Consider the following 21369-nt stretch of genomic DNA (forward strand, 5'->3'; position numbering starts at 1 on the left):
GTGTGAGTTGTCCCTGGATGCAGTGGAGCTCCACTCGCCCAGGGCTATGCCCGACCTAACAGGGCTGAGCCTAGCTGGAGGTATCTATGGGGTGGTTTATTTGCAATTTGGATAACACACATTTGATTGGTTTAGTGGTAACTGTAGAAAACAAAGGAGAGAAATACAACACAACACACGTTTTAAAATAGTGTTTATCGATAGTTGCAATGGATTTGATGCCACTTAAATTATTTTTTTCCCAGGCAAAAACTGCTTCTCAAAAATGCAGATGTTCCTGTTATCATGAATACTTATTTTAGTCAGAAGGTGCTATTCAGTGAACATTCAGAAACAAGAGAGAAGACATATGGTCTTACAAAGGTGCTTGTTAAGAAGAATGTTATATCTTTGGCACAGCCGTTCAGACTAGATGACCTTGATGATGAGTTGTGCCAGGAATCTTCAGATAATCAGGTAAGCTCTATTTGGTTCACAGTTTAGCACTTGGTAAGCAGTTGGTGAGCAGATGTTTGGAAATCATAGCAAAAACAAAAATTCTAAATTACTGACCTGTTCAGTTTCCCCTTTCATTTAGCCAAGGCTGAATAATATGCAGTGTTTATTTTAATAATATTTTCTTAGTGGAGACTTTTGGCCCATCCAGATGCTGAACTGCTGTGAAGTTATTTTGCTGAAGTCTCACTACTGTGCTGAATAGTAATTCTAGCTTGGTTTTTCATTGATTTTTCTCTTGTTCTGTATAGCTAAATAGCTAAGCTTTATTTGAAATAAAATCTGTTTTCTGCTAACTCACTCAAGATATTATTTTAAATAAATGTTCCCTTTTCCCACTCCTATTTCTTAACTCATTTCCTAATCAATCTTAAATTTTCTTTAAAGCATCAATTGGTAACACCAGTCCCCTTTCCCACCCCTTCCATTTGTTTTCTTTCTTATTTTGACTTTGTTTATATTAAAGTGATTACTGACTGTGCGTGTCTCTAGCTGTGGTTGTACAAGCTGAGGTATTTTAAGGAATCTGGTTTTCTGATAGTCTGTGCCAGCACGTTCTGAAAGTAAGGCTCTTGTAAAGGCTTTATGTTGGCCAGCCAAAATCATTCTTCGTACTTAATATTTGAGAATTTTGGCCCTATAAGTTTGATGGACAACACTGGGTGTCAGCATTTTGTATTTGCTTTATGTATAATTCACATTATAGACTTGGGAATGTAGAAGTTACATGAATCAAATCTTAATCTCCTTTATTACTCAGCTCTACCTTGTAAAAAGTTTCTGCTGTGGTATTAAGAAACCAGAACAATTTACTTGTTCCTCTCATGGTTCCTAACAAACAAAACCACTTCATTTAAAACTCAGTAGCCAAGTTTTATTGCAACCACTTTGCAGAAAATGGGTAGTGTTGTACCACAATTTTCTTTTAAATACTGCAAATTCACCTTCTCTGCTGGTGGAGAATACTTATGGCACACTCTGTAATACTCTGAAAACCTTTCTTGGCACCCAGCTTTTTAAAAAACACCTTTCATTGTGAAAATAGAAATTTGGCTCATGCTGGGAAGGAGCCTATATATAGACTATATATAATAGTATATTAGTCTATACTTTCACACATTTTTTGTTAGAAGATATTTATTTTAAAATTAATGAAATTGCTTATTTAGGTTAAGGCAAAATGTAGCATAATTTTATTCATAAAATTTATTTTGAAAGTTTGGAAGATTTTATTTATAAAATATGTTTTAGAAGTAATGAAAGAGTGCTTAAGGTTTGTACTTTTTAAGTTTTATACTTTTCATTAATAATCTAATTCTTTTACATTGAAACATTTTCCACTGAAATGTGTAAGCCTGAGGACTAATTTACTGTTCTATAAAACTAGACACCTGTTCATTTTCAACTTAATCTTAAAGTTCAGAAACATCCAAGATGGATTCTACCCTTTTTTTAGAGGAGGAAGGAAAGAACATCAAAGAAATAAAAATGAAAGTCAGTTCAAGGGGAAGAATCATAAACACTAATATAAATTCTGTTTTCCTGCTGGTGTCTCCCTCATCTCTTATGGGTTGAGTTAGCTCAGTCCAGAGCACCAGTTAAATGCAGGAGAGCACCAGTTAAATGCAGGAGAGCACAGCATGCTCAACTCTCTTGCATGTTTGTTAAAAACCCTCAATAAGTACCTGCCATTGGTCTGTAAGTTAGTTTAGGTGCAGTAAGTATTTCAAAACTAAATTTGCACTTCTTGCAGTGATTTTTCATGCTGAAGTTTTGCTTTGTAGCAATGCATTGTTTCAAGGTCCCGTGAAATGCTTCTATTAATGGGTTTTCCTTCACCAGGTTGCTTGTGCTCCACAAATCCATAACAACCATGCTGTGAAACAGCATCCCTTGGTGCGCAGTACTGTTAATGATTCTCTGCTTGAAATGGTGGAAAGCCAGGGGGCAGTGGGATGGAGAGAAACGAAGGTCCGAGTCGTTATCCAAAGGGTGTACTGTTTGCCTGCAAAAGAAGGTTACAGAAGCCACATTCAAGGAAACAAGGCTCTTTGTGCAACACCCATCACAAATTCAGATCCACCAAATGTTAGGTAAGTAATAAGATGCATGGGAGTGTTCCCATTGAGAGTGTGGTATATGGGAAACCGAAGCAGAGGGAGTTTGGAAATGTCATTCTCGTCAGCTTGCAGGGAATAAGCACGCTCAGCAAGGCACACGGTTCTTGATGGAAGTGGTGTAGTTTTTTAATAGACATAATGTGACATAGAAGTAGTCCTGCCCAGAGGAGAGAAGGATCTATCTACAGTTCATGTCATCAACAAATGACAGGAAGATTGAAAATGAATTAACAGGAAGTTAATTAAAAAACAGTGATGATCATTGACATCTTACACTGTTTCTTGAGTTTCACAGAATAACTGTTACTTCTCACTTACCTATTCCAGTCACCAGTGTGTTCTGCTAGTAAGTCATGCTCATAGAGTGGTCTGTTGAAACAAAAGAGAAATACATACAGAGATGGAGAAACGAAAGGCTTTTCTAAAATGGGGATTTTGCACAGATGCCATTAGAGAAACATAGGTGTACACATGCAAACTTCCATTGTGAGGCCACTGGAAAAAGCTCCTGTTGACTTCTGGAAATCTGGAGGTCACAGCAGTTCACCTCCTCTGCAGTAAAAAGTGATCTGGTGTCAAAACATTAACACCAAGGCAGAAATCTTAAACGCAAACCCATGGAGCATACAGTGGTTTTAGCCTCTTCTTTTTAAATCTCTGCATCCTAACACTGGTCTGGTTTGGGTGGGAATCGAGAATGGGACCTTGTTTTCTTAAGTACAAAAGATATGCCAGACACAGCTTTCCTTTCTGACTAGTACTGAACTGTTGAATCCTTTCCTTCTCCTTTTATGATGCTCAAGGTTTGTGACCAAAGACTCATTTTAAAGTCTTTCTCAGCAACTCTGGGTCTGAGATCACTGTGTCTATTATTGAATTTCCTTCCTTTGGTTTTGCACTAACTTTTGTTTCATGCTGGCTTAAAATTTTAAAAGGTAAGATACATTAGATTTTGTTTTCACTCAGGAAGCTTATTAAAGTGAGTTACAGTGACAGAGCTTATATAAAGCTTCTAAGTTCAGCCTTTCAGGACGTTAGGAGATCTACCTTCCTGCAGAGCTTAGAACCTGAATGGAGACCCGCAATTAGTTTCAAAGGTCCCATTGAGAACTCTCCAGATGTAATTTGCAATAGGCTTTGAAGGGATTCTTCAAAAGTTTGAAGAATTTGAGTTCCTCTAAGCCACCCTGCTGGTCGTAGTAGCATGCTCACAGGTCGTTCTTCCTGAGCTTTTGAAATACTGGAATTCTTCCAATTCTTGCTACCTTGTAAGCCCCTGGATAGTTTACATCACTCATTGATCAAAAAATTCATCCAGGAGGAATTTAGGAAGATTGTTCTTTCCTAAAATGCAAGCTCAGTTGTCACCCACAGGAAAGTAATTATCAACAGCCTTGTCCCCAGTATTTTTTTAAAAGCTCCTTTACATATAATAGTTATATTTACCTTAACTGACATTATTTTTGAAAATGTAATCGGTACATCTCGTTGTGTGAACTCATTGCTTTATATTTAATTCATTCTTGCTATAATACATATTTTTTAAAAAGTGAGAGAAAAAGCACTTACCAGCCCCACATCAATATGTGATATTGAGGACAATATTCCTCTGTGTATATTTTCTTCCAGACAGCTCCATTTGATCAAAACTCAGGGCAGCTGATTCAAGCTGATTTTTAACAATAACAATTCTATCCGAGTTCAAATGATAATACCATCTCCACGTTTCCTTTCCAACTTTTACCCAGAAGTATATTTGCAGTCACACAGTTTGAGGTAGTTAACCTGCCTGAGCCCACACCCTTTGCAGGAATGGGGTGAAAGAAAACAGAAATCTCAAGTTGCACTTCTTATGTCAAACTTGAAATAGAAATAAAATAAAAAATGAGAGTCCATTGCTTCTGAGTACATTCTGTAGCTGGGTTCTTACTTGCAGTTGTTAAACTGGCCTATGGGATGTTCCTCAAATTTTATTGATATCTGAGCTCAGAAAAGAGCTTGGTTGTTGCTCGCAGCTGTTAGACTGTCTTTTGGATCCTGAAGAGAAAAATCAACCCACTTTCTCTTTTGCAAAGAAGAGAACAAGCACTTAAAGACTGAGGAATGGAAAACACCTCATACTGCTTTATCAGCTGCTATTTCCATGGCTGATAAGCATCCACATGAGACTTTTCTCCTCTATCAGAAATGTCTGTGTCTGTCACCTGATAGTGAGCAAAAGGGTCCAACGCCCTCTGGCAGCCCTTTGAACCAACTGATGGCTCATTCTTGTGATTAAAAACCCCCTTTTTTTCTTTGTAAACTTTTTTTTTGTAAAGTAAAACTGCCATGAAAGCAACTGTTGTATTTTATGAGGCAAGATGAGTTAGAGAATTCATTGTTTCGTAAACAAAATTTTCTAATTAGATATCCAGGTAGATGAATAGTTAATTGATTTTTATTTTAGACAGGCTGTTTTATTGTATATCTTCTTTTGTAGCACTCCACAATAACCTAGATGTTGTTGCCACAGGGAAGCATAAAAAACACAGTAAGATGAAAAGAGGCATGAAATTAAATGTGGAACAGGGGAAGTGATGCATTTTGTTCAAGGCATCCAGTTTCTAGAAAGAAACTGGCAAACTGTGGAAGAAACTTCTGTTTTCATTGTAAGGAAATGGATTCATTTAATTGCTTAAAACTGACACAGGTAAAGCATAGAAATTATGGTAATGCCTATATGCATCTTGCCTTTATTGTACATAAATGCACATATATAGAATATGACTTTTTACTGATAGACAAGTGGATACATCTGATGGGTTTAAGTCCCTTTGGCTGAAGAATCTAAAGCATTTTCTGAGGATGCTGAGAAATCATTACAGAGACTCAGAAGTTCTCCAGCCTCTGTTGTACATAAATTGGTCCCACGTTCCCTGCATTATTGTCGAATCATTTGCCTTCCCCCTATAATTAACTGGTCTTGCAAAATGGACTTTTCACGCTGAAGGAGTTTCATGGGGCGGGGGAAAAAAGAAAATCTGACTCGCCATGGCTGTCTGCCTCTTTCCAGCATTCCTGGCATACTTTTTTCTGCCTTTTTCCTTCTGATGAGATACTTTTGCTAATGACACAACACATGTTTGTCTAAACCCGATTATTTTGACTCTTTTTGAAAAAGGCCTGGCTTACACATATGAAGATCCCACAGAGACTCCTGTCAACCTGAGGAGCTCACTGGCACTGAGGAATCTGACTCACTGCGTCGGCCTTGTACTTTGTGTTCCTGGGATAAAGCAGTGTATAATTTGGATTTTGCTCTTGCCAGTATCTGTTTGTTTTGAACAGGCCACGTGAGTTCAGTAAAAAATAGAGCTGGTCAATTTTATGCCTTAAAGGACAGGGCTGGTTGTGTGGTAATTGGTGAAACTAAAATAGATGCATTTTTAGGACTATTAGGCAGTTAAACTGGTCAGAACGCTCAAAAGATTTGGGTGAGGAGGCTGGACAGAAAAAGGTGTTGTCTGTTAAGAAGGAAAAGCTAACCACTGCTAATATAAAATAATGCTAGCTATAGCTGTGAATCCACATTTAAAAATCTTTGAGGATAACTAAAGAAATTTTCCATTCGCTTCTCTTGGCATATGTTTTGACCTCCCACCTGAACGTTAGCGCTCCAGTCTGCTAGAACTTCCTATTCCAAGAACAAAAGAAAGACAGTACATTTACTTTAAAAAATATGAGCTGCCTCTATGCACTCGTCATGAATAGTTCTGTAGATTTTGCTCTTTAATTTGTTTTCAATTTACAAGATCTTAGAGAAGTGGAAAGGCCTGCTACCATGCAAGCAGGACCCTTGGGGAGCAAAATATTTAGAAGAGCCGACGATTTGTTTGATTGACTGGAAGGAATAGAAATGTGGGGAAAGTAATATTTCTCTTTCTGAGCAGACCCCCTGAAACATGATAGTCAGTTGCTGGGATTCATTATGCTTTAGCAAGTTGTTGCAAGTTTGAGTAGTCTGTTCCTACGTAATTCTGTGTAAAATGGTTTTATTGGCAAGTGGTAATCTTGTAAAACTAATTCATTTCAATGTTAGATTTCCTTTTTTCCTCTTTTTCTTCATCTAATGATCTTTACTGTTTATCTTAACACAAATCTAGTCAATGGGTTAACCTGTCTGGCAGCATGCACAACTAAAAATCGAGTGTCAAGTGCTGTAACTAGCATTCCAAGTAGGTGGACTAATACATTGAAAAGTCACCCTTCTGGTATGGAAAACCGATCTTAAATTTTATAAAGCATATTGAAATAAACACCACAACAAAAAACCCTGGAGGTCTTCTTATTTGAAAAGAGCCCAGATTGGAAAGGACTGTCGTGAAAGATCCATGTTCACAGATGCTAACATCTGTCAGAATGTTTTTTGTGGCTGACTTAAATCTGTTTACAGCATTCCATTTGTTTTTTTTTCTGTTTTTTTTCAACAAAACATTTTAAATGGAATGGTCATAAATGCAAGTTTTTAAAAATTACATTATGTTTCTGGGATGTGGGAAATAAACAGGAAATAGGTAAGTGAAGTGCAGTAGAGAGAACTCCATAAGCTAGAAGTTTTATCTGATTTCCCCTTTTCAGATCCTTCTCATAAGTGAAGATACGTGCTTTTAATATTCTTGCAAAGTAGTCTAATTGCTACTTGACAGACTTGTAATAGTTCTCCTAACAGCTGTGGTTCAAGGTCTAGTAACCTGTTTCTGCTTTGAAGTCTCTCTTTTTTTTTTTTTTTTTTTTTTATTATTCACAGTTAAGGCTCTCTGACACTTGGATAATTCCCTTTTGCCTCCACCCTGCTCTATTTGTAATTCTCAAACTGAAGCCACCAAAACAGAGTGAGGACAAGAGACTGTTGGAAAAACAGCTTTGGTATCATATTGTACAGCTGAGACATTAAATTGTGTTTTATATTTAACACTGTAGCTTCCCTGTGCTGTTGCCCAGATAGCCCTGAAAGTCTGTTTTCCCTGCTGCTGATGCTGCAGACAGATATATGGAACTTGGGCTTCTTCCAGTGCCACTGTAGTACAACAATTTGTTAATTTGACATTACAGTTTATTTTTCAGTGCTAAATATTTACATAATCTTATTCTGTCCAAGGGCAAGGTGAAAGCACTGTTATCTGATATTCTTGTATGAAGAAAGAAAAAGAACCCCCCAATATACACCACCATTTGGCAGCCCTGCACCAGGAATAGGCAATTAAATAATTTGCAATTGTTCTAAAATGTATCAGGGCGATGGTAAAAGCTGCTGATATGGAAAAGACTGTCAAGAAGACGGTAGCCAGCATAGACCACAAGTGTGACAGGGATTTAGTCTCTTTGGAAAGCAAATGGGCAGGAACAGAAACCAGCTGTCAGATGGCCAACACTGTGTATGCAGGTTCCTGTATAGGTCTGGCAGAAATGAGACGCAGCTTGCTAGCTTGTTATTTCCTCCGTACTCAAGTGCTCAGACTGATCAATAGAGAGCCCATATGTTTGCAGAAGATAGTCACAGCCCCCCAAACCCCAAGCCTTTTGTTGGTCAAGAGGGAGGAGTGGCACTACTTACCTATATATTCCCCATGATAGAGAAATTGCAGAGATATGTAAATAACATAGAGAAACAGATAAATGATGTGGAGGCATCCTTATGTAGAGTTATGCATTCACTACTGCTTACCTTGTAACCATACCTTTTCACACCTGCCACATCTATTGATTGCATACAGGGCTTTAGAAAGCTAGGGAAGCTTTGTTGCGCCTGAACACCTCATTTCCCGCTGCTGCCTGGTTTATGTTTGTATCCACCCAACTGATTGTTTTCAAGGCAATATGTAAATGGGGGGAATGGGAAGAGCAATGTGGTCCCCCATATGTTATCCTGGAGTGGAGACCAGTCTAGGGAGTAGAAAGCAAACAATTTGAAAACCTAATTTTCCAGCCCTAAAGCCACAATCTTGTGTTGTACGTTGCCTGGTTTAAACCAGGAATAGTAATTTTCCAGCTCCTGTTATTTCTCAAGAATTATTCTAAGATGGCCTACGTAAAAGGTATGGAATCCTTCCCCTGGTTTTGACCTTTCTTCCCCTTGAATTTTTGTATCTCTGAAAGTTATGTGGTTGAAAGAACTGAGAGCAGAAATCCTCCACGTGTGTTTTATACAGCTACCTTTCACTGACTGTATGACTTCAGTCCTGAACTGGAGGAAGTGTTAAAGTTATGCTGGAGCTCTCTGAAATATTTATAAAAGCCAGGTTGTGTCTCTGGGATTTGTTTTTGTGCTGTGGTGGTACAGAAGGAAAGGACCATGAGCAGTGATAAATGTTATAAATGCCAAGATGGACACACACTGAGCTAACAGTTGGGAGAAAAATTTAACACCCAAATGCTGCACGTAATTTCTGTGCAACTTGGGCAGGTAAATACTCTTTGTATGCATGGCCTTAAGTATCCACATAGATCAGTGGATGTGCAAAGAAACATCAGCATAAATTTAATACAGTAGCAGGTTTCTGTAAAGGAAGACTCTTAGAAATAACTTTCTGTGATAGCTTTGTAAAAGCTTCTGTTTGTATGTAACAAATCAATACTCCATGGAAAGGTGTTAGGAACATACTCTTTCTCTTTTGGAAAGAAGGAGGTCTTTTGTCCAAAAGAGTATAGAGTCATGAATACACTGTCTTAAGTGGTTTTAAAATGATGGTCACACTCTAGTAATTAAGACAAGACAGACTTTGAAAGGGACTGTATTGCTGCGACACAAGCCTGTACATCTGTATCTGACGCTTTTATACATTTTCTTTTATAGAATACAAAAGATTAAGATACAGCAAACAATACGAATGAAATAAAGCTCCTCAGAGGAGACAACTAGTTCTTTCATTAAGCATTGTGGTTTAAAATTGGAACGTAACTTACAGATGCACTTAAGGAAGTTATCTTATGCTCATGTACCAGTCCTGACTGGCCGCAGTGCCTCCTGGTTTCGTTCCATTTCTCGCAGCCGAAGGCAGTCAGCAACACCACACTGAGTAGGGATCTGCTACAGGCTGTGCGGAAATCCTCAAACTCATTTTGGCTAATCCCTCAACCCCCTTTTCAGCTAAAGGGGGCTTCACAGGGTTTGGAGAAGAACATGCTCCTCAAACAAGAAAAGTGATGAGCAAAGGCATGAATTTACTGTGTATTACACTTGACAGTGTAAGGACTCAAGGGGAATGGTAGTTAAGAGAGATTTAGTTATTTTTGTAATGTTAGTCCTACAGTAAGAAAAAAGGAAATTATTCACCTGATACATACTGCCTGATAAATGTTTGAAATGGTTGTGTAACTCACTGAATTTAGATACTCAATTTGAGGCCTGTGTTTGACTGCAGTGTGAGCTCCTCTGGACAACCTACTTTATAAGTGCTTAAGGCTAGGACTGAATGCAAAACGTATTTCAGAGAGGTTTAAATGGACCAAGAATCATAGAATCATAAAATCATTTTGGTTGGAAAAGACCTTTAAGATCACCAAGTCCAACTGTAAACCTAACACTGCCAAGTCCACCACTAAACCATGTCCCTGAGCAATACCTCCAGGGATGGTGACTCAACCACCTCCCTGGGCAGCCTGTTCCAAGGTGAAGAAGTTTTTCCTAATATCCAATCTAAACCTCCACTGGTGCAACTTGAGGCCCCTTCCTCTCGTCTTCTCACTTGTTACTTGGCAGAAGAGACCAACCCCCACTTCACTACAGCTTCCTTTCAGGTGATTGTAGAGAGCGAGAAGGTCTCCCCTTAACCTCCTTTTCTCCAGGCTAAACAACCCCAGTTTCTTCAGCTGCTCCTTATAAGACTTGTGCTGTAGACACTTCATCAGCTTTGTCACAGCGTGGTCTTGTCCTCTCCTGTACAGCATCATCATCCTTACCTAGGAAGATGGCTTTAAGGACTTTATTTTAAAAGTATAAAATTATTCCATATTTCTCAGTAGTTTACCAGCTATTCCAGACCAAGGGCAGCCACATACTTAGGAGTGCCTGCCTGGCAGGTGGGGTGTGATGCCGTCCACAGCTGTGCAGTCATGGTCCAAATTCAGCATGTGCTGCAGGAAGTCCACCAGCAAGGAGATGTTAACTTCTGTTTCTGAGTGCGTGAACAGGGGGAACTGCAAAGAATGCACCGTTAATGAGGTGGGATAAGAGATTGCCCTGGAAACCCAGCTTCACAGAGGTGGGAGGTGTAGTTGGGATCATAGAAGTGAGAGTGCCACACGTGCGAGTGCATAGTAGGTCGTGGGAGAAGGAAGTAACGTGTTGAGCTGAGGTCCTTATATAAGAAATATGAGAGTGGTCATAAGGTATTAAAATACCATTTTGTATGAGTTACCTTTCTGTCTGCCCATTAATTTCTCTTGAGCCTATGTAGTTCCTGCTGTGGATTTCCTCTCTGAGGCAGCAACTTTCCCCCCTGTTGAACTCAAATATGATCTAGTCATGACAGCTGCAGATGTTCTTGTCTTTGTCCTATAACAATGGGATTATGCATTTTCCCCTGCCTCTGAACAAATGCCTAAATTTGTAAATTCTGTTTGACATGAGGAAAAATATGCAAGGAAATTAATTTGACTGGAACAACAAGTTATGTCATGTCTTCAATATAGAGCTATATATTAACTGGCTATAGTAACAACATAAATGGGAAGTGGAAGGTCTTGTTAGCAAAAACATTCAATGTATGATCTTTGCAAAAGTGTCATTTATTTATTTATTTCTATTTAATTGTAAGTGTGTATTTCCCTTGCAAGGGAGCCGTAAACTGCCAAAACTTTCTTGCTGCAACCTAGTCTGTTTAGTCATGATTAAAAATATCTGTGATCGGAGCTCATCTGTACCTTGGTACTTCTGTGTATCTGAGTCATCATCTGTGTTTGGACTGCCAGGGTTTGGGGGAGAATTGTAGCAATAACATCCTGAGAAAACAGGCATTTGAAGTGGATGCCCCAACAGTTAGGAAAATCAGTGGCACTCAGACTGTTTGCACTCCAACAGTGTAAGTGGGGAGGGACTCTGCTAAGGTCTTGGATTTGTAAGAAATCAGGTGGATCAGGTTATAGACACCAAGAAAGAGGGGGAGAACTCAGTAAAAAGAAGTGCCACCTCTAATTTGGAGGTTGGAACTTCAGCAAATCAACAAACTGCAATTGGCTAATTTATTTTTAAATGCTTACAAAGGGCTGCTCCATGTTGGATTTAGGAAACTCCTGTGTAGTCAAACAGATTATATTCTAACCTTCATTTGATCCCCATTAAATACGTAGAAGCTGGATTTAGGGGGGGACCGACATGGCTGCAGTTGCTGTTTGGGTAGTGCAAATCAGAGGAAATTAAAAAAATAATGTGTTGGCCAAAATAATGAGGATAAAGAATCATGATACTTGAAAATAAGAATTTTTTTTTAAATGTACTTTTAAGTGTTTCTCAGCTTTTTGGGTGAAGAACCCAAAATTTCATCAGCCTCATGTAACGGATTTCCTCTGTAAAATGAAAAAGAAAAAAAGCTGGAAATTATTCTTACTGGTCGGACTTCAGAAGCTGAGGTTTTAATATACACATCTACTATTTTGAAATGGAAAATAAATCTGAAAACAGGCAGTACTGTTATACACTTTTGTGCTTCTGAAAGAAGGCTCCCCTTTTTCTTGTAAGGTGGGCTATACGTTCAGACGACACTGCTTTGTGACAGGAAGCTGGCTGGTTGTAGTGAGGTGGGTGTTGGTCTCTTCTCCCAAGTAAAAAGTGATAGGACAAGAAGGAACGAACTTAAGTTGCGCCAGGGGAGGTTTATGTTGGATATTAGGAAAAATTTCTTCACCATAAAGGTTGTCAAGTATCGGAACAGGATGCCCAGGGAAGTGGTGGAGTCGCCATCCCTGGAGGTATTTAAATGACATGTAGATGTGGTACTTGGGGAGATGCTTTAGTGGTGAACTTGGCAATGCTGGGTTTACGGTTGGACTAGATGGTCATAATGGTCTTTTCCAACCAAACTGTTCTATGATTCCTTTGTGTTAGGAACCAGCAAATACAGAACTAGAAGGAATTGTGATTAGTTTAGCGGAGTGGCTGGCAAGCCAGCGTGCCTCACCTCTCAGCAAAGACCTGAAGGGTTTGATTCTGTCTGAGGTCACCCGCTGAAGAAATGCATAGAAACAGACAGTGACAAAGTAACTGTTTTTTTGGATAAAACTAACTACTTTAAAACAGCAGATAAATAGTCCAATAGTCAAAGCATAATGAAGAATGTGTGCAGCATGACTGAATAAAAATTGCTGAGCGGTGTAGCACTTTAATATCCTGATGTTTCGGTCTCAATTTGTGACCGTGGAGTTGCATGCATCCTCTTTTCCATTTTTTTTTTTTTTCCTTTTCTGTATATGTACTGGATAAATCTGAGCCATTTTTTCTGCAATATATTTTTTTTATGTTTGGCACAATGAAAATATAAATCCTGTAGTAAGTTTTGAGAGCGCGCAGAACTCTGAAGGGTGAAGTGTCATTTCTCTGCTCCGTGTATGTCACTACATGCATTATTTATTGTAACTGAATTCGTAACAGCGGTACAGCAAAGCAAGTCATATTACAGCAAAACACAGCACTGCATTGTAAGCATCGGGCTGTGTTCAGCTTCAGTGTGGACTGACATTTTTATGCCCGTAGGTCAGTCCCTTGGTTAATAGATATTTCCTTCCTTCATCCGAGCCGTCACTGAAAGCCCAGGGCTCGGGGTTGCGGGAGGATTTGCTGGGCGAGCCGGGCAGCCACGTGGTTCGTCTCTCCCCTTGCGTCCCCCATGCTCAGTGTGTCTCTGCACACGCTGTTCGGTAAACAAACTCTGGGGAACCAGAGCGAGCTGGTTCAGAGCAGCCAGTTCATTCACACAGACCACTTGGAAAGTGATGCCTTTGCGCAGCCCTGACGTACGGGCTGAGGGAAGCGGAGAAGTCAGTATTTATGTTTTCATTAATGCTTTTTATAGTGGCGAGCCAGCTGTAGCTAGTTAACATTAGCCTAGGACATCTATTAGCGTGCAGACCTCTTACGCAGGATAAAGGGCTTCTGATGGAAACAGAGTTGTTACTCATGGTGCTCATGGCTGTGTGTTTACATGAAGGCTGTTTGTGCTGACATGGGATATATATTAGAACAGCATGCACCTTTTTAATGAACAAATTTTCCACGATTCAAGGGCATTTTGTGTAAAAACTTGTAGCGTAGCAAATTACAAGATTTGCATCTTTAAATGGCTTATTGCTTGTTTAAAAGCTATTCTTTTACAATAATGCTCTGCAACTACACAGGTACAAACAGTATTTTCTGTTTAGCTTTTAGGATGAGTCGGGAATAAGCAATATTCCTGCAAGTCTTGAACACACCAGTTTGGACTGCTAAATTTTTTGCAATGAATTATGTAAGTGGCTGGCAGTAGCACAGGATGAATTGGACTCAAAGGTTTCGCCCAGAGGAATTGATGGCTCAGCTATCCTTCCTTCTCTGGTTTCTCCCAGTTCTTGCTTTTTCTTTTTTTTTTTTTTCTTCTCTTCTTCTGGAAGATAGTTAGTCAGAAGGGTATTTAAAAATAAATAACAAAAGCAACTGCAAAACAGAGAAAGAGGAAAGCACAAGAAGTGCTGGCTTTAGAGCTTCAGTATGACAAGCACCATGGTCTCTGGTATTTGCATCAATATGACACTTTCCTTTCCTAGTCAGTCAGTGTTCCCCAAGTAATTCTGACAGCTCCACTTGTCCAGGCAACGGCAGAGGCGCCTAAAGAAGAAGTAGGAAATTTTGTGTATCCTCTGGCTTTACATTTCTGTAGAAGGTGTGGAATGAGCTTATTGCTTTCTCACAGCTAATTTAGTTCTTTTAGTAGTTAAAGCTTTGAAATTGAAAGTTTCAGGACTGGCTTCCCTCACCTCTTAAGGAAGGTAGATTGCACTGAAGACCATAATTGCTGTTCCTCTTTTTCCTCGGTCTTTTGCCTCTACTTGCACTGTGTTTTACAGAGGCTAGAGAAGATTCCTGAGCCATTGTAAAATGGTCTCAGCATGAATTTCCATTCCTCTTATCTTTGTCACAGTCCCACAGATTGTCAGTGATGAACTCTTCCAAGTCAAGGGGAATTCAAAAAGTTCATTGTAAAAAAGCTTTAGTTTTCCTTGTTAAGCCTAGCCTCCTCATGAAAATGTTGATTACATCAGCCATCATGATGCCAGAATTATACCTTTATGGTTCACAAAGAGAAGCTTTATAATGCTATTCTTTTTCATCTGCACAACCGTATCTGTACGTGAAACTGCTGAGTAGCCCCAGATGCCAATGTCAACTCACATGGTCTTCCCAAGACAAAAAGTTGTCAGGTTATCTGCCAAAATTGAATCACTTCTAATCTCCTGTTCAGATAAATTTCCTCCACCCATCCATTTAGGTACACCACCTTTAATGATCCTCTTGAAAAGAATGTGACAAGCTCTGGAAAGCCCTGTGAGACTGGGGAAGCACAGCTCATGAATTATGCATGTTCAGTGCCTACATCTGTACCCTGGAAATACAAGGTGGGAAAACTTATATTGGCAGTATCTAGACTTCCCTACAGAGCATATTCTGTGATTTGGCTCTGTATTACGTTTACAAATGTGGGTCAAGGCTCAGTTCATTCCAATTTTGAAGTCAGCTAGTCTTTTGAGGGCCAAACCAAAATTTCTTACCCAGACAAAGTCAATCTTTGATGTGCTCACATTCTTCCTTTTAATGCAAACCAGCAAAATTGTGCTGGAATGTTGGTGAATCTGCTGGAGACTTTTGTTAATTGTGATCTGATAGCAAAAAATTCTGTTCATATTTACTATTCTCCTAAATGCTTCATAAGCAGTTTTTATTGTGTATGTGGAAATTACCTATGCGGTGTCATCACATGCTGACTCTTGGGCTTGTTTTGAATTGACTGTTCTGCCATTCAGGGTCCTTTCTCATTTGTTTCTCATGCTCTTGTGACTGCAACTAAAACCTCTGTGCAAAAACTTAGCTGGAGGAATGTATAGAATTGGGAAAAGCAGTTTTATCCAATGGAGTTTTGCCACAAAGATGGCTGGGGCCATCAGCATCGTGCCGCTAGCTTTGGGTATTGTGGACATAGATCAGTGTATCAGTTACTATATTACAGGTCTGTGTAGCCTAAAAAGCAATGTTCTTTCTCCTCCAAACATCTGGCAAAGGTGTTTTTAGTGTTTTCTCAAAGTCCATGCTTCTGTGACATCTAATTTAATACAGCCAGATTTAACATAGACAGATCTTGACTGACCAGTCATTTTCCTGAGTCAGTTGTCTGTTCTCTTTAATTTATGGGTCTTGCTAGATCTTCCAGCATGCAAAGAACATGTGTTTGGAGGTAAGGAGGCATTTTTGAGCCTATCAGGGCACCTGGTTACAGCACAGATTTTCCCATTCCTCAGAGGTTGTGATAGTGTAGGATAGTACATAATTATGCCCTGCAACCAAGCAAAATCTTTTTGAACAAATCTGGCAGGAGTTTTTTCCTGGGGTTTTTTTTGTTGGCTTTTTCTGATGGCTTGTGGATGGTCTTTATTGCGTGTTCTGTCCATAGTATCCTAATGAGACACGTGATACGTGGGAGGCATGGATAGGAAGGAGATAAAGCTGCAGTTTCTGTCATCTGGCAGCACTGGGTTGACAACTACTAATTTTATCTAATCTATTCACCATATACCTTACACCTTATGCTGACTAATTGCCAGAATACTCCCTTCTCTTGTCCCCTTTGCAAAATATCTTAATGCATCTTTTCTCTCTCTATATATATATGTATTATATTAGTATATTTCAGATCTCTGAAATAATCATGTTGCCTGGTTAAAAAAAAAAAAGGAGACAGTTGTCTTGGGGTACAGATGCACAAATGGAATGGATGCTGAAGAAGAGGGAACCTTAAGGAGATACTGGAAAAGAAGACCTTGTTGGTGTGGTTGGGAAAGTCATCCATACACACTACATCATTAATAAAGATAAGAGACAGCAAAAAAAAATAACACTGATTTCTGTAGATTATTTATGTGGCCTATTGTTCTCCCTTCCCACACACATTTGTTTCATTCATCTGTTAAAATTTACTAAACTGCATGAGCAGTCTAAGCAAACTGCTGCATATGTCATGTGCCTAGTCTGATGGGGCATGAACCTGATTAAGGTTCCTAGACATTTCTGTGATAATTATCATGTGTACCTTATGGCAGAAGAGTGAAAAAAAATCTCTATTATTATTCCTATGGTGCCATTTACCAAAACCAGTTTTTCATTTCTGTTTCTGTTTGGAAACGCTGAGTTGATTTAAGCTTCCGGGCTAATCTGAATTGGTGGTCTCTGCTAAAATGTCAGTTACAGTGTCTATAAACCGACTGTCACTTCATGTTGAGCACTGAAAATTATAAAATGGAAACAGTCTTTATATACTAGTGACTCTGACAATAACTTAATTATTCTTTTTTTCCTCCCAGGTTATCAGCGACCTTTAACTACCAGTTTCCTCCACCAGTCAAGTCCCATTTCTCAATCCCCCACATGTAAAATCTAAAAACTGTGATGTTTTGTTCTCAGCAGTACCTTTTCTAGTGTATTTGAGTGTGTTATTGCAATTAGTCAAACTCAGGTTTTCTTCATCCTGTTGTGAAGAAAGTGTTGGCTGACCAGGCTTTTCTAAGTGGGGAAGGAGAAGGGAAGATTGGAGGAGTGTTCCTATCCTGGGCACTTTAGTTCAAGGATGAAGGTAAAGAAAGATGTTGAAATCTTGGGAGAAGCTGCAGGCAGTAAGTGAGAGTGATGGTCTTGTTGGGCTGCTTCCCATGGGAGTTGGCAGGATATATGTGAAAGATGTGGTGGGGTTAATTCTTTTAATGAGTAAGTGCTCAACTATGCTTCCAGTCACCAGCTCTTCCGGCTGCTAAACTATCTAGTAGGAGAGTGGGAAAATAAAAAAGAAATCCAAAGCAAGCTTTTTTTATTATGAAATTTTGTTTTTCAGCATAATGAGTAGCCCTGAAAATTCAAAGCCTTCAACCCATGTCCCCCACCCCCCTCCTCCACTGCCCCAGCAACACAGAAAAATGCAGATAATCATAGTTTCCCTCTTTGCTGAAGGCATACCTACATACAGAATGCACAGGAAGATCAATGCCCAATATCTCGGGTGCATATTTAAACTCTGTTAATTTCTGACAGTAAAATTATTTTGTTATGCACATCTGAAGGGATTTTAGTCTAGCTAAGAGTTAGTGCCACAAAGTTATTCAGTGATAGCCTGTCGAGTATTTTTCCCCCTAAATCCTTCTTGAGTCACCTTCCATCTTCTGCTCTTTGTCTAGGGACTGAGTTCTCTATTCATCTTCACAGCAGCAGCACTCCAACTGGGTATCACAAACTTCCTGCCAACCCCTCTGCTTCTGAGAGGCAGGAGAGAGGGAAGACCACTGGACTGTGCTTGTGGGGGGATGTCGATGCCATAGGGGAATGGAATGGAGGGGATGTTTGGGCAGCAGAGGCCAGGGTGGCCACAGGGAATGTGACCCCATAGGAGACTGCTGCGTTTGCAGGGCTGGGCGTGTGTGCAGGCAGAGAGCAGAAACCCAGAAAACATGTGGCTCCTGCTGTTGCTGAATCCCATCCTGCCAATTCTCCATGGAGGCCTCCAGTATGGGTTCAGTAGCTCCTGGCAGCCAAGGGCCCTCTGCATTGCTCATTTGTCCTTTGGCTAGAGCTCGTGAAGCACAGCTCCATCAACTGCTTATCACATGCTCTGCTCTTCTCCCTGAAGCTCTCCAGTAGCACATGCCCTTTCTCCTTTCCCTTACTTTGTGCACTGCTTAATTTGTGAGCTGCTATTTCAGAACACCCTACAGTTTGCTTGGCTTCTTACCATATGTAAGTGCATTCCCCTCCCAAAGAGCTAAAATTCTGTTATTTTTAAGAAGACCTGACAATTAAGGTGATTACAGAATGACTAAAGGGAGGATGAATTCAAGTTATGGGCCATGCAATATCTCAGTAAAGACTAGTTCAGCTCAAAATGAAATGTATTTGCAAGCATGTGTAGTGTTATTTGTGAGCTGGAAGCAACCCCTGCCTGTAGATAGTCTGATACTTTCCATTATGAAAAATTCTTGTGACCTTCTATTTGCAAAGCTGTTTCAACTCCATTGTTTGCTATAGACTTTTGATGTTCAAAGGGGAATGCCCTTAAGGTAGGAAAATGCCTTGTTTTCTTTGGCAGCAGCTACAGCTGGCTCTACCATGGAAACAGTTGGGGTTGGAAAGGGAGAAGGGGGAGAGAGATAAGAGATAGACTTTCCTCCTCCAGCAGAAGAGGTTCATGCCACCAGAGGCAGGAAATATTTCAAGATGAGATAGAGAGCTGGAGTAAACCGCTTCTCAAAGCATCCTCCAAATTAAGGCATAGACCACACTGGTCCAGCTACCTCTGTAAGGGCATCACATGATACTTCCTATATGTGTGAAGCAGCAGCTTGGGTGGCACTTATCTAAAGTTAGATCCAGGGCTGACAGCTTTCCACTGTTACCCAGCAATGGACTCAAATGTCCTCCGATTCAGATGGTAACAGACTGTTCAAGCTATAGACCCTGCTAATACAAATAGATATTCTCTAGCCATATGTTGAGAAGCACAGGTGCAAAATACACAAAAGAGATGTAATACCAGATTTCCTAACGTGCAGAATGTATATACTAAAAACTGAATGTGTTATCTGTTGATTTCAGAGTACTTAACCTTGTCACCTCCAGATTCCTAACACAGGAAGGTTTAGGAAGTTTTATTTGTACTTGCCTCATGGATTAAAAAAAAAGAGGGCAAAAAACCAAACAAAACAACCCACAAAAATGTAGAATTTGTGGGGTTTATATGTATACTTATATGCATGAATGATACATATAAGCTGTGTGTTTATTCTTTCTAGACACATGTTTTCTCACAGAGCAGCACAGCTTCTTGCAGTTCTGATTTTTGGATCAGGCTGCTCTTTCAATCTTTTGCTGTTTTGTCAGCTGTGGATTTCTGTTCTCACAGCACAAACTTGAGATTTCTATACTAGTTAGTTTACAGTCAGTATGCTATTTATCCATGGACTTTAAAGTCTTACCTTTCTCTCTCTGTCTCCCCAGTTCAGTGTTATACAATAGAAAGAGATGAATATTGCTAAATAATCACTATTTGTTTGCAGAATTGATGTGGCACGTAAAGCAAATAATTACACGTACAAATAGTACTGGTGCTCATAGCTATTTCCCTTGCATAGGCGAAGAAGTGATTTACACACTCGTAAGGTCATATTTTGCTTACATAAATGATTTTATCTTTTGCACCCTGTGTAGTGTAGTATTCCAAACATTGTGGGGAACATAAAAAATGTCTACACTATATACAAGTCATTTTGGCATACAATATACAATATATACCACTTAACTTACAGAGCTTATGGAATAGGGCAGTACAGTGATTCAGTGATTAGAATTTTATTCAGGAATTTGTATTTGTTTTGATTGTTTCGTATTTAAAGAAGCTTGTTCATTCAAGCTGAATATAAGTTTTCTGTGAACAAATGAGATGAGCTGGGCTAAGGACCTGCTTCTCTGCAAGCATCTGAGAGATTAAAAAGAAGGCCAAAAAGTACTCCACTGGGGGAGTGAGGAGAGTCAAGGGATGTTGGGCAATGTGGGACCACTTTTTGAGGAGTTGTGCTACAACTGAAACGCTGCAGCAGTCACTGACACTCTTCCAAAAGGTGAGAGCAGAATACAGAGGGTAGGCATCTCCTATTTGCCCTGTATCAAAAAGGTATAGAGGACTCTCTGGTTCTTGGATCTGATACAGGAACATAAATCCCAGAACGCGTCAATCTTGGGGGAGTGGAAAAGGGAGGAGGGGAAAGAGAATGTGGGAAAAGAAGGGGAGGAGAGGAACATTCATTGTTTTTGTTGTGGTTTGAAAGGTGTGCCTAGAATTAATTGATGAGGATTGGGTTAAGTGGTAATTGAGTAACAATTTTTAAATCAGATAGTCATCAATTCTGACCAGATAACAAAGGCGGGTAGGAGGAACTGTGTGTTTAAACAAGCATGCTTTTGATTGAGAGCAACTATCGATTACTTACTGGAGCTGCAGGAGGGGGGCTTCTGGACATTGCAGTTTTGCTTTGTTTGTCAAGGAATTCTTTAAACCTTGATTTAGCTACTTTTCACAGTGGATTGATCAAAGATTTGACCTTGCTTCCTCTTTGTCCCTCACCTACTGTCAAAGATTGTGTGCACCTTCGTTGCTCATATCTGTGGGTTGCTGGGATTTCCTCACTTTAAGAACACATCTCTGCATGTTATTCTCTTAAGTTGATACAAATCACTGGCCAAGTATGAATCATTTTTTATGAGTAACTGAAGAAACCCTCTTTTGAATAAAAAAAACATTTTTAAGAGAACAGGAAGGAAAGGTGAAGTGACCCCTATGTGAAGATACTTTCTTCTTATGAAAGAAAAAAAACAAAACCTTCATCATGTAGGGCTTTTTAAGTCTTGATTACATTATCAGAGTCTTTATATTTTCTTCATCTTTGCACCTCTTGTAATTCTGCTAAGGATTCTTGATGTTACTGATAGAGTAACAAGAAT

The 21369-nt window shown here is 39.5% G+C and overlaps 1 protein-coding gene across 1 annotated transcript in view; it reads left to right on the forward strand.

The window, feature by feature from the left end:
- Positions 1–245: 245 nt before the first annotated feature.
- Positions 246–21369, forward strand: part of SPIDR (scaffold protein involved in DNA repair) — a gene marked incomplete at its 5' end in the record, with an annotated part of 72274 nt that continues 51150 nt past the window's right edge. The window contains 2 exons of the mRNA XM_029085742.1: positions 246–456; positions 2338–2588. Of these exons, the coding sequence (XP_028941575.1) occupies positions 246–456; positions 2338–2588 (462 nt within the window). The remainder of the gene's footprint in view (positions 457–2337; positions 2589–21369) is intronic.

Source organism: Antrostomus carolinensis, unplaced genomic scaffold (genome assembly GCF_000700745.2).
Source record: "Antrostomus carolinensis isolate BGI_N321 unplaced genomic scaffold, ASM70074v2 scaffold6217, whole genome shotgun sequence".
Lineage (NCBI taxonomy): Eukaryota > Metazoa > Chordata > Aves > Caprimulgiformes > Caprimulgidae > Antrostomus > Antrostomus carolinensis.